General features: G+C 43.8%; 1 protein-coding gene across 7 annotated transcripts in view; it reads left to right on the top strand.

The window, feature by feature from the left end:
- PAK3 (p21 (RAC1) activated kinase 3) overlaps positions 1-13,365 on the top strand; it is a 132,330-nt gene extending 118,965 nt beyond the window's left edge. For all 7 annotated transcript variants that reach the window (XM_056491250.1, XM_056491256.1, XM_056491254.1 and 4 more), the window contains 6 exons: positions 1,327-1,439; positions 3,067-3,184; positions 3,545-3,644; positions 4,082-4,278; positions 8,770-8,907; positions 10,405-13,365. In XM_056491250.1, the coding sequence (XP_056347225.1) occupies positions 1,327-1,439; positions 3,067-3,184; positions 3,545-3,644; positions 4,082-4,278; positions 8,770-8,907; positions 10,405-10,494 (756 nt within the window). In that variant the 3' untranslated portion in view covers positions 10,495-13,365. The remainder of the gene's footprint in view (positions 1-1,326; positions 1,440-3,066; positions 3,185-3,544; positions 3,645-4,081; positions 4,279-8,769; positions 8,908-10,404) is intronic.
- Positions 13,366-13,888: the final 523 nt, after the last annotated feature.

The raw sequence follows: 13,888 nt of genomic DNA, 5'->3' as shown, positions 1-13,888 counted from the left end.
TAGCTTTTAAGGCAAATTTTAAGAGATTAAATTTTTACTTATTTTGTCATCAGAACAGGTTGGTGCTCTCCGCACTATTGTTGATCCCACCCTGGTACCACATTACATCATCTCTGAATGTTTTTTTTTAATTGGATGAAATCTGCTGAGAAATCACAACAAGCTTTTCTGCCAGTAAAAAGTAGATAATGTTTATTGCCAGTATAAATCTATTGGTTTAGAAATTGTTCTGTCTCTGTTCCCTATTGTGCATCAAGTTGTGCTTTTCAGAGAATTTTGGTCTAGATACACAATTTAACTCGGTACATTTATACCATAAAATCTGCCTGTGCATGTGACCACAGACTGGTTAGCAATGCAGGTTGTAAAATCAAAAGATCTGTTGTGATTAGGGGCCATGGGAAAATGCTGGAGATGGTCACAGTTTTTCCTGTTGCTTCGAGGAGTAAATAGCTTTGATACATTGTTTAATTTCAGAAAAACTTTGTCCTTAGAACTGCCAGAAAAAAGGAGGGCAGCAGTATCTGTTAGAGAAGGAAAAGGTCTCATTCTTAATTGCTAAATCTGTTAAGGCATCCACAATCTGAAGGCAGGTGCTGTCATTGAGGCCCAATTTATCTCAATCCCAGATTCAGACAGTTATATTATTTGCCATTTGTTCCATCATGTGTTTGGTCTTAAAGTATACTGCAAGCAAGACATAATTAAGGAGAAACCATGTATTGGACTCAGTTTTGTGTTTCAGTACTACTGCAGCTGGTAAGAAGTCAGTTGTGTTTTGGTCTGATCTCAGTGACAGCCCATTACAGTGATCATGTTAGTAAAAAACAGATGAGGTCATGTCTCTGAGAATCCTGCTGCTCTTTGGGGATCCAACTTCAGATTCCTGAGTTCTCATTTCTGGCTCTCAAAAGAGATTTGGATCTGAATCTTACTGGTAGTTCCTTATACACCTGTTGTGCTGCATTTGATAACCACACTTAAATTGGGGTCTCCAAAAGCCCTAACCCTTCCTATAATTCTGGGCATGTCCATAAAATACCAGCATGTGTATTATTTCTTTTTAGACCCTGCCAATAACTGCAAATGTAGACTGTGTTAAAGAATGTTATTTAGAAGAGCAAATCAAAGTTTCAGAAGTTGAGAAGTACTAGGATTGTTATTTTTGTTGTGGAACAACATCCATAATGTATGTCTGTGTTTGCTTTGTTATGCAATCATGATTAGCAGGTGATACAATCAGAAATAATGTAATTGTCCACTGCATGTTCATTCTGATCTTGTGCAACAGACTACTCAGGTTAATGGTTTTTAATGTCATTTTAGGTGGCCATAAAGCAAATGAATCTCCAACAGCAGCCCAAAAAGGAACTAATTATCAATGAAATCCTGGTCATGAGGGAAAATAAGAATCCAAATATTGTTAACTATTTAGACAGGTAAGTTGTTCTGATATTATCATGTGAATGTTTGTTTACACACTGCAGGCCAAAGGTTAAAAAAACCCTTTGATCACTGCAGAATGTGGAGGTCTTTTTTATTTCTCTACTCACCTCCAGTGGATGGGAGGAGATTGCATTGGCTCTGCATTAGTGTTTTCTGGCATACATAGTTTGAAATCTGTTTTTAAAAACCTAGACCAGCTATATCTTACTAAAACTAAAAAGTCTTTCAGCTCCATGTGCCAAGTGTTTCCATGTTGTTCTCTTGTTCTGGGGTTTGGGTTTTTTTTAAGTTGATCAGATTTTCTGTGTCTTAGGCAAAGTGCTGACAAACCATCCTAGAAATTCTTTCCTTTGGGCTGTTTTCACTGTTTTCCAGTGCTGGGGATGCCAGGAAGACAAGTTCTTGTTTCCAGAAACACCTAATTTGACAGTTTTTTAATGGCTTTCTTGTTTCTGAATATATGTTTTGCAAGGTTTTCTGAACATATGACCAACTTCTGTCCTCAGTGGTGCACACTCTCCTCCCATGGTGTGTTGGGTTGATGTGGCCAGAAATGTGTATTCTATCACCATCTGTTAAAACTGGGTAGGGTAGTGATTCCTTATCTCCGTGGCACATACCATCTGCTAATGGGCCATCTTTAAGACAAGATGGGGCAATCATCTTTATCTTTCCCACAACCCATCCTCCCTCCAGGAAGATATCATCTGATGCTGGCTCATTAATTCCCCCTGTATGACTGATAAAGTTACATCATCCCATTGGGAGATGCTCCAGCCAGAGAGATGGTCCAGCCAGGGAGAGGAGCCAAGCCTTTCCTACCTAGATAAAAATGGAACTTTTGGGCAGCAAGTTACCTTCTTTCCACTGGATTCCAGAGGAGAAGTTGGACCTTTCTACATCATCCCTGGACTTTTGGAGGAAGGCTGCACCCTTCTACAGGAGCACTACTTCAGCTGAACCACACCTACCACTGCAGGGGGACTGTAGTCACCATTTAATGGGACTGCTACCAACGCACTTACTGATGGGGTGTCAGGTCGTATTCTGACTCTGTCAGGGTTGGGATTGTTTTTTGTAATACTGTATTTCTATTTTAATTTTCCCAGTAAAGAACTGTTATTCCTAATTCGCATATCTTTGCCTGAGAGCCCCTTAATTTCAAATTTATAATAATTTGGAGGGAGGGCGTTTACATTCTCCGTTTCAAAGAGAAGCTTCTGCCTTTATTGGCAGATACCTGTCCTTAAAACCAGGACACATGGATAACTTTGAAAGTTATGTTCCCTTGTTCCTGGGGTTAATGGTGGAATTCATGGTTAAGATGATGAACTAGCTGGTGGCATGTGTCTTGGTTCCTGATTTATCTTTGCTTGCTTATCTTATTAAAGTGCAATCTTCACTTTCTTGTCACCTAAAATATCTCCTTTTTCATGGATGTGTCTTTCTCATGTAGACTGTGCATATTCCAAAAACTGTGTAGCCTAGAAGGAACGTCCTTTTCATTTTATTCTGCCTTCATTTGCAGGGGACCTGGAGACAAGAATCAGTTGTAGGTTATGATAATTCATTAGTTTAGCTGTGCACATTCATCTCCACAGCATTGTTTTCTCCTTTCAGCTACCTTGTTGGTGATGAACTGTGGGTGGTGATGGAATACTTGGCTGGAGGCTCTTTAACCGATGTTGTCACTGAGACATGTATGGATGAAGGACAGATAGCTGCTGTGTGTCGGGAGGTGAGGGATCCCACTTGTGCTTCTGTTTGTGTGGACAAGATTATGCTTCTGTTTCTGTGGTGTTGTCATTAAATGGAGAAGAAAGAGCTCATCCACTGCAGTAGATATCATTCTGTCTATGTTTGCAGGGGACAGTATGTAGCAACAATTGATGTTTCCTTTTCAAAAGCTAGTATGTGTCTTCCCCTAGAAAGACATGACCAACAGTGTAGAACAGCAAGCTCTTCTCTTGACTGCACTGTGTTCTGCCATTCCTTACCATTCCCCTAGAAATGAAATCTTGTAGAGCTATTTTCTTCCTTGTGTGATGAAATCATGTCATGAATTTTTATCCTTGTATTTCTTTTTTCCTCTTATCAGTGCCTACAAGCCCTGGATTTCCTTCATTCCAACCAAGTGATCCACAGAGACATCAAAAGTGACAATATTCTTCTTGGGATGGATGGATCTGTCAAATTGAGTAGGTATTCTTGGTCAAGTGCAGCATTCCTGGATGTGGGGTGTGGGATTGCTTTTGAGTGACAGCCAGCCACTGAAAGTGATGCTGGTGGGAGTGCCTGGACCCTGCTGTGAGGGCACAGCGGCAATGTGCAGAGAGGTCTAGAGAGAAACAGGGTGTCAAGAGTGGCTTTGCTTTGTGTATGACCCTTACAGAGTGGAGGGAGTTACAGTCTAAATCTTCTAGTCATTAAGTAAAAGCCAGTGGATGAAACTTGAGGATTTCTTTAAGTGGCCAATTACATAATACCTTGGCTACTACTGCCCTGAGGAAACACAGCATGGCTGCTTTCCAGCTAGATTCCACATTGCACTCTCAGACGGGGGTTCTTAGTGGGGATTCTTTTGCTTGATTTCAGAATTCAAGCTGGCTTTAACAGTATTTGTTTTTCTCCTCAGCTGATTTTGGCTTCTGTGCTCAGATCACCCCTGAGCAGAGTAAACGGAGCACAATGGTGGGGACTCCTTACTGGATGGCACCAGAAGTTGTAACAAGAAAAGCATATGGCCCCAAAGTGGACATCTGGTCACTTGGGATCATGGCAATAGAAATGGTGGAAGGAGAACCTCCATACCTTAATGAAAATCCTCTCAGGGTAGGGTGAAATATCAGATACTGCTGTCTTTCTAATCTGTGCCATACTTGTCTTCCATGAGATCAAATCCCATTCACAGAATCACGGAATAACCAGGTTAGAAGAGACCTCCAAGATCATGTAGTCCAACCCATGCCCTAAAACACCTCAACTAGACCATGGCACCAAGTTCCACATCCAGTCTTTTTTTAAATACAACCAGGGATGGTGACTCTACCACCTCCCCAGCCAAAGCATTCCAATACTTTATTATTCTTTCTGTGAATTACTTTTTCCTAATATCCAGCCTGTATCTCCCTTGACACAGCTTGAGATTGTGTCCTGTGGTTCTGTTGGTTGCTGCCTGGTGAAAGAGACCAACCCCCACCTGACAACACCCACCTCTCAGAAAGTTGTAGAGAGTGGTAAGGTCACCACTGAGTCTCCTTTTCTCCAGTCTAAACAACCCCAGCTCCCTCAGCTGTACCTCACAGGGCTTGTGTTCCAAGCCCCTCACCAGCCTTATTGCCCTCCTCTGAATGCACTCAAGCATCTCAACATCCTTCCTAAACTGGACCAGAACTGGACACAGCACTCAAGGTGGGGCCTCAGCAGTGCCAAGTACAGGGAAAGAATGACCTCTCTGGTCCTGCTCGCCACACTAATCCTGATCCAGGCCAGGATGCTGTTGGCCCTCTTGGCCACCAGGGCACACTGCTGGCTCATGTTCAGTCAGCTGTCAGTCAGTATCCCCAGGTCCCTTTCTGCCTGGGCACTGTCTAGCCACACCATCCCCGGCCTATAACTTTGCAGGGGGTTATTGTGGCCAAAATGCAGCCAATTCACATTCACATCAGCTTGAACTATTTCTACAAAGACCCACTTCTAAAAATGTTCCTACAGCACATCTGCATCTGCTGTAGTTTTGATTGCATCATTGTGAGAATCTCAGAGGCAAAGTGGCATGTACCTGTGCAGAAACTTGCTACTTTGGCCTTCAGCAATGCTTGAAATTTCTCATGCCCTTTTTGAACTTTCTTTGAGCTGTATCTCTGAATTACAAAAATTTTCAAGTGCCATGCTTCTCCAGTTGGGAATTTTTATGATAAGTACTGGAGCTGTACCTGCAGGCACAAAACTTTCTTCAGTGTCAGACCAGAGCTGATTGAACCTTTCCTGAACCTTCCAGGAAAGATCACTGGTTCTAGTAATGCAATAATTATTTATTATCAAATACATCACTAAAAGTATTTTTAGCACAGATACTTGTAGTGAACTGGTGTATTTTGAAGTTTTCAGTTTTATCCCAATGTCTTAAAATGAAATGGCCAGTTCTTACACCAAATGAGTGTGTAGTAGTGGAGGAATGTATTTACCAGGATAAAACCTCATGACTGACAGCTAAAACAAAATGCTGCACAGTTATTTCCTGTGGGAATTTATGAAAAAATTAATTTTTACCTATATGTATACATAGATACTTTTTGTTAAGGCTAGAATTAAAATAGAGCATGATCTTTAGCTTTGTCCATACTGTAAGGTTGTGCTTTCTCTGGTTTGTGGCACCCAGACTGTGTATTGCAGACTGACAGAAGAAACTACAGAAGGGTCAGGACATACCTCCCAGGTGCTTAAGAAAAGAATACATCAGTTATACAAATTTCACTCTTTCAATTATACAAGTATTTCACTCTTTTTGAAGAAGATTCCCGAGTTTTCTTGGAAGTCTTCCTTTGGTTTGGTAGGTGCCTTGTGGTTTTTGGTTCCAGGGCACACATGTGGAGTATTGTGCACTGTGTCACCTCATTAGGGTGGATAAGAAAGAAACAGGTTTGGATTCAGAGCGATCTTGGATAAGCAGAGTGGACTATAGCTGGCAGGGTGGCACTACGCCTCTGTCACTGCAGCCCTATTGTCCCAGCAGAGACCTTTACACATCACAGTTTTGCTTCTGTTTCCTGTGCACCCGTATTTCACTTGCAAAAAATGCAGTTGCCTTGTATAAGGTGGCAAAACCAGGTTATTATTAAATAGCGTTATTGATCTGGATGCTGAAAATTCCCTTCATCCTTAATCTCTAATGTTGATTAGGGTTCCTCAAGAAGCCTCAGATCAACTGTTCGAAAGTGTGCTGGTTTTGCACATTTGACATTTGGTAAGGAGGGAAGAAGCCACCTTTTATTTTTTTTAAAGAAAAATTTTATTAACAGAACTAAAAGAATAATAAGAATCAGAATAAAACTTTGTCTTGGTTTGAAGGGCAGGTGTTTACCAATAAAGGCAGAAGCTTTTCTTTGAAGTGCAGAATGTAAACTCTTTCCCTCTAAATTATTATAATTTTGAAATTCAGGGGCTTTTAGGCAAAGATATGGAAATTAGGAATAATAGTTTTTTACTAGGAAAATTAAAATAGAAATACCGTATTACAAGGAACAATCCTAAAACACTGACAGAGTCAGAATGCAGCTTGACACCCTGTCAGTCAGGGTGTTGGTAAGAGTCTGATTAAATGGTGGTTACAGTCTTCTTGCAGTGGCAGATGTGGTTTAGTTGAAGCAGTGGTTCTGTAGAAGAGTGCAGTTTTCTTCTAAAGGTTTAGGCATGATGTGGAAAGCTCTGGCTTTCCTCTGGAATCCAGTGGAAAGGTATCTTGGTGTTCAAAATCTGAGTTTTTATTTAGGTAGGAAATGCTTGGCTCTTCTCCTTGGCTGGAGCATTTCCTAATGGGATGATAATGAAACTTTATCAGTCATACAGTGCAACTTAATGGCCTATCAGTAGATGATATCTTTCTGGAGGGAGGATGAGTTGTGGAAAAGATAAAGATGATTGCCTCACCTGGTCTTAAAGATGGCCCATTAGCAGATAATATGTGCCACGGAGATAAGGGTCACTGCCCCACCCGGCTTCAACAGATGGTGATAGAATACACATTTCTGGCTACATCCTGTATTGCAGCCCAACACAAACTTTCAGAACACTTCTGCCCCCCACACCCTCTTTTCTTTCCCACTGACGATGTACAGAAACAATTCAGTCAGTTTATCACCTCCAGAGTAGTCTTTCTTCAGTTCACTTAGGGAGAGGAGTCTCTCTTGTCCTGCTATGGAGACTTCTTCTCAAGAAAACAGTTCTCTCATGGTTTTTAATTTCCACAAATAGCAGCTGCCCAGAAATCTGCAATTGTGAAGTCCCTCCCATCTTTTGCAACGTTCCCACAGCTGTGTTCATGGGCCATATCAAACTTATAAGGTGCTATTTTTAAGGATGAGATTTTCAAAAGCAAGTTCTCTTTATCTGTGTCTGAGATCATCATCTCTGGGAAGAGAGATCTTCTTTCCCTGGGGGGCAAAGGGTCTTCATGACTCCTCTCTCTCTCTCTCTCTGTTCAAACTTCTCATGCGATCACATCTACTTCAACATCTGGTGTTCAGCATGGATGCCTTTGCTCATGTCTACAGTGTGAAGACTCCAGCCCCCCATGCTTTTTTCCATGATTTATAGGGACATTCAATATATCATAGTCCATCACCATGGCTTACAGGAGAATTTCAGCTTAAGTCTAAGGCATCTCCTCATTTTTCCTCCCATCTGGGAGCTGACTTCTTTACTGACCTTGGGGTCTTCATGTTGTTTCTCTATGTGTCTTCACTCTGTCATTTTCTCTCACTCCAGAGAGAACTGAAGGTCTGCAAGTCTCATCGGTGCAGTGAAAGAGTTAATACCTCATCTGAGGCCTGCAGATAGTCATGTGATCCCTGCTGGGTGGTGGTCAGAGCTGTTTAAGGTGGAGAATTCTTAGACTAGTGGAGGGTTACCATAGCAATGGAATTACTTCTTTTTCTGATGCGACTGTTAAAAGTTTTACCACATAAGTGAAGCTGATTTGGAATTTAGAGACTGCTGAAAGATAGTTGAAGCTGCATCCTGTCTGCCCCATTATGCCTTTTCATCATACTGTATTTGTACATGCAACTTGACATGTCTGTTGAACATGAGACTCCAAGTGTTTCTGGTTTTTTGTCCAAGGAATAAGCTGATGGATTTCTCTTTTTTTTTATCCAGTAACCATTTTTTATCAAGAACAGAGCAAAAAACTTGATGAATTTTGTTTTATGGAAGCCATACTTTAGGGACCAGTAAGCACTGCAGAGATGCATTTTATGTAATAATCCTTTGAAATAATATATTCAGACCACACCGACTCTTTAAAATTGCCTGTAAAGCCCTGTCAATACTTGGAGAAGTAAAATGTTCTGATGTAGTTCCTACTAAGTCAATCGATGAAATAATCTGTCAAGGCAAGATCATTTTGATGTTGTAATAGCTGTGACTGCATCAGGATTTTTTTTTTTTTTTTTGTTGGGTTTTTTGTTGTTGTTGATATGTGAAAGTCATCTCCAGCCCTCTGCCAGGGAAGAAACTGCCAGTAGAGATTAGAGCATAAAAATAGGGTCTATGTGAATATCTCTGGGTATGAATGAAACAATCTTCTGTTTCTTTTGTCTCCAGGCATTGTATCTGATAGCTACCAATGGGACACCGGAGCTGCAGAACCCAGAGCGACTCTCGGCTGTGTTCCGAGACTTTCTTAACTGCTGCCTGGAGATGGATGTGGACAGGCGAGGATCTGCCAAGGAACTTCTGCAGGTAAGGCATGAAGCAGCTGCAGGTGAAATAGATGTGCAAGGGATCGGTTTTCAGTGTTCTTGTCAAATAAAGGCATCAGATACCTAGTCTCCCCCACCCCCCACCCCCCCCTCCAAAAGCTAAGTGGAATAGTGGTTTGGGTTGGAAGATGCTTTTAAAGGTCTCAGTCTAGTCTGACTGAGCTAGGATCTCTTAAACTAGGTCATGTCGTTCAGAACTCCATCTGACCTGACCTTGAATGTTTCTAGGGATGGACTTCCTCCTACATCCCTGGGCAACCTGTAGCAGTGTTTCACCATTCTCCTTGTAAACTATTTCTTAATTAGATCAAATCTAAATTGATTGTCTTTGAGTCAAAAACCCTCTTGATCTGTTGCAACAGGCCCTGCTAAAAAATGTGTCCCCAACTTTCTTACAACCCCTCTCGAAGTATTGAAGAGTTGTAAGGTGAGGTCTCTGCAGGGCCTGTCCTTCTCCAGGTTGAACAAGCCCAGCTCTCTCAGCTTTTCTTCAGAGGAGATGTGTTCCATCTCCCGGCCATTTTTGTGGCCCTATTTTGTACTTTTGGGAGTAAATTCAGTTTTAATTCTTGACAAAAGAACTGAAGTAGAATGATACCAGGTAGAGAGGCCTGAAATGTGGGGGAGGAACCCAGTAAAAGCAGTCACAGCCAAGCTGTCAGAGATTTAGCTGTGGGGAGATTACTGTGAGCTCAGAGGGGGCCCCAGCTTGTCCCTCCTGCTCTCTTAGAGGTTTTTGCCACTAAGCCCCATTTTTAGAGGTTTCTGCTACCCAAATGGGGACAGCTGAACAGGACTTGTCCCAGCTCTGTTTGCTTCCTGGCACAGTCAAGCTGCTCAAGGTTTGCTGCCAGGTTTTGTGGCAGAGAGGGAGCTGTAGAACATGCCACTTGACTGTCCCTGCTGGGAAGGAAGGTGCCAACCAGCACAGGAGGGCCAGGGCATAGAAGGATAGACACTACTCTCCCTGCAAGTCAGAGATGAGTCCATCAGCACTCTGCCACTTGTCTCCCTGCTCCTGATTTGCTGCTGAAAACCTGTACCTCCATACAGGTCTTGTGAAAATACATAAGCCTAAATCCTTCTGGGTTAAACATTTCTTAGAGGTATTGGAGTTTCCTGAGGAATGACTTGCACATATCTTTTTTGACAATTTAAAAGTTTGTGTCTTCAGAAAGGAGAAACCTAAGTTAGTCTTTTGCATTTCCTAAAAGGAGCAAAGCTCGGGGCAGCAAGCAGCATTCCCAGAACACTGACAGGGCAAAAATCCCAGCAAGCTGAAGACACCTGCATAAATGGATTGAGAGGTGTGTGGGCCTTGTTTGCGTGTGATAGCAATGTTCTGGACATGAAGGTGGAAGTGCAGATGGTCCCCTCAGTCCTGTTTCTGGTAACAACTGGAATCCTGGTTGAGCCTGTGAGGAAGTGTGTTTGGAAAGTAATGGTACCTTTCTTTTTTTCTTTTTCCTTTGGGCAGCATCCATTTTTAAAATTAGCCAAGCCGCTCTCAAGCCTGACTCCTCTGATCATTGCAGCAAAGGAAGCAATTAAGAACAGCAGCCGCTAGCACTGCAGGTCAGCTTTCTGCCCTGCCAGCTTGGAGCAGGACTGAGAACACAAACTCTGTAAAACCTCAACTCTCATGCTGCGGGACAGATGGATGGATGAACAAACCAACAGTCACAGTCATGGTGATAAGACCACCCCAGTTCCTCAAGGAGTAAAAAATTATTATTTGTCTTCTTCCTGCTTTCTGGCTCCTTAATTTATTTTTAAGATGAATTGGGGCTAAGGACAGAGAGGTAATGACAGAAAATGCTTTGCTGCCTCAATCATTTCCAAGGTAAAGCAAATTCAGTTGGAAGATTCCCTTCCTTCTCACCCTATGAGTAAGCTGTACATTCACTTTTAAATTGTCTGTTCTTTCTTAACGGTGTAAGTCATGTTTGTGGGGTTTTTCATATGGTTTGGAATTGGAGAAGGGCAATTCTTCATTCATTATCTCCAGACTGCCTTTTGAATGTGGCCCACTTGCCAGTTTTTGCCCAGTTGTGGTACTTCCTACATGGGGAAGAAAGTGAAATTGCATTTCCAACCGGAGAGGAATGAAGAGTGGGACAGACAAAACATCCTGTGGAGATACAGCTGTTCAGCTGGGACTGTGTAGTGGTTCGGTTCTTGCCAATTGGATTCGTACCCCTAACTGCAGTCTCTTTCCCTAGATGAGAGTCTTATGCAGCTGAAACAGCAGAAAGATCAGTCGGTGTGCTCAGAAAAGGTTTGTCTGATGCAAAGTTGTCAGAGCAATGTGAGGGTAGAGTGGGCCCAGCCATGCCCAGGGCTGAACCCCAGTAGAGACCTGGCAGAGTCCAGAGCAGCCTGAGCATCTGCAGAGCTAGGCTGGAAAGAAGTGTTAGTAGCGACACGTGGCAGCAGCCTGGCTGTGGGTGCCTCTTCCTGGGAGAGGACTAATCCTCCTGTCTCAGAGCCAAACTGTGGGGGCTGTTCTCCAGAGAAATCATGGCCATGCTGAGAAATGTGCAGCCTGGTGGGATTGGCATCCTGAGTCTCAGCAGGAGTAGAGAAGAGCAAGCAGAGCAGAGCAGGGGTGTCGCTTGTGAGGGTGCCTGTTCTCACATCTGTCTTGTAGCTCCTGGGAAAGGTTTGTAGTGCCTGCAGAATTCTTGGCAGAGAGGGACAGGACCAGGCTGCTCTGCTGGCTCCTGCACAGGTGTGCGTCCTTTAGGCACGGGTGTTTTGCCCTGGGAACCAAAGCTGATGTGGAGAGCAACCTGCACATTTCAGATCTGCAGGAGCCAGTGCAGCAGCCAGCTCTGGAAGAAAGCGCCTTAAAACCTGGAGTTGTGCACTGAGCAAGAACAAAGGTGTGAAATGCAAAGCACATTACAGAATTACTTGGAGGCATCAGGCCAGTCTGGTTTTTGCTATCCTACTTATGGCAAGCACTGCACAATGAAGCTTGAGTTGCTGCAAGAGAGGAAATTGGGGATGTGCCTGAGGATTGTGCTTGACTAGTCAGCGGATTTGAAGGGAGCAAAATACTTTCAATATGCAATTTGTGTTTTACTTACTCATCACTCAGTAAAAGCATTTGCATGGTGTATTTGTTGCTGTATTTTAGGAGTACAACTCATGCAAGACCTTCAAAACAGCAACTGAAGCAACTTGAGCAAAAAACCTGAGTGAGCAAAAACAGCTTTCTGCTATAGATCTTCATGTTGGCCTGGTCCTGCAAAGGGTTAAGTAGCCTTTTAGGCAATCACCGCCTTCATGTCTGGCCAGCAGGAATGAAGGATGCTTGGGCTGTTTTTGAATCAGCCCAGGAGCATGTCTAGCTTTGGCATTCTGTTTAATTGCAGTCTTTGTGTGGCAAATGTCCTTACTGCTGCTACCCTTGCCTGCACTGGCCATTGCAGTCTCCTTGGCAGAGGTAACAGGCAGAGACAGCTCTCCTTGAGTTACCACAGCTAAACAGAAATTAACTTTTCTTCATTTACTGGGAAGCACAACAGGTCCAATTTTTCAGATGGCCAAATAGCATGCTGAGGCGAGCAGCTCTGGTTTCCTGAACTGGGGGAACATCAGGAGGAGCTGAGGGAGCCACCAGGAGCCCAAAGCTGGAGTGACAGTGGTTGACAGGACCCGGAGCAATGGCTTCCAAGTTTTCCCCCATAAAAGATGCCCCTGGGAGTGGTCAGGACAGGAAAACAGGCCATAGCACAGCAGATGGTGCAGAAGAGTGTGCAGAAAGGTGCTTGAAGCCCTGCCAGGGAGCAATGGTGTCCACCCAACAGAAAGCCTTCTCTAAGCTCTGCACCTATCACAACCCATGCAGCAGCCCAGACAGAGCTCTGGTGGGATTGTGCTGCCAGCCAGGTGTCAGCAGCAGGCTGCGCCCTGCTCTTAGGCCAGTCCTGGTGGTAGCAGCATGAGTAGACCTGCAGGAAGTGTGCCCAGGGTGAGGAACTCCTCCATTTTGGGCCAGAGCTGCAGCAGAAGTATCCAAGCTCACTGAGCCCCTTTCCATCATTTACCAGCAATTCTGGCTAACGGAGAGGTCCCAGGTTATTGGGCTATGGCAAATGTGGCATTGATGTACACAAAGACGTGGAAGGAGGATCTCGGGAACTACAGGTCTGTCACCCTGACCTCAGTGCTGGGAAGTCATGGAGCAGATAATCTGGAGTGCTGTCACATGGCACATACAGAACAACCACGGGATCAGGCCTAGCTAGAGTGAGTTTGTGATAGGCACATGCTGCATGACCAGGCTGATCTACTTTTACAACAATATGACCTGCCTAGGGCATGAGGGGAAAGGCTATGGATGTGTGTACCTGGAATTTAGTAAAGCCTGTGTCAGTGTTTCCCACAGCTTTCTCCTGGAGAAACTGGCTGCTCATGGCTTGGATGGATACACTGTTGTCTGGGTAAAAAAAACTGGATGGATGGCTTGAGCCTAGAGAGTCTTGGAGATTGTGACATCCATCTGGGGCTATCAGTAGTCATGCACCAGGGCTGGGTACTAGGGCCAGTTTTGTTTGATACCTGTATTAGTGATCTGGACAAGGGGATTGAGAGCACCCTCAGGTAACACCAAGCTGGGTTTGAATCTTGATCTGCTGGAGGACAGGAAGGCTCTTGCAGAGGGATCTGGACAAGCTGGATTGCTAGTCCAAGGCCAGTTGGATGAGGTTCAACAAGGCAAAGTGTCAGATCCTGCACTTGGGTCACAGCAATCCCCTGCAATTTCAAATTTCAGGCTGGAAAAAGAGTGGCTGGAAAATGGCTGGTGGAAAAGGACCTGAGAGTGCTGATTGAGAGCAGCTGAACATGAGCCTGCAGAATATAACTACCTGAAAAGAGGTTGGAGCGATGGGGAAATCAGTTTCTTCTCCCAAATAACAAACAATGGGATAAGAGGAAATGGCTACAAGTTG

The sequence above is a fragment of the Oenanthe melanoleuca genome, chromosome 4A (genome assembly GCF_029582105.1).
Source record: "Oenanthe melanoleuca isolate GR-GAL-2019-014 chromosome 4A, OMel1.0, whole genome shotgun sequence".
NCBI classification, from domain to species: Eukaryota; Metazoa; Chordata; class Aves; order Passeriformes; family Muscicapidae; genus Oenanthe; species Oenanthe melanoleuca.
Note: the sequence above shows the minus strand (reverse complement) of the source record. Positions and strands in the feature narration are given on the sequence as shown.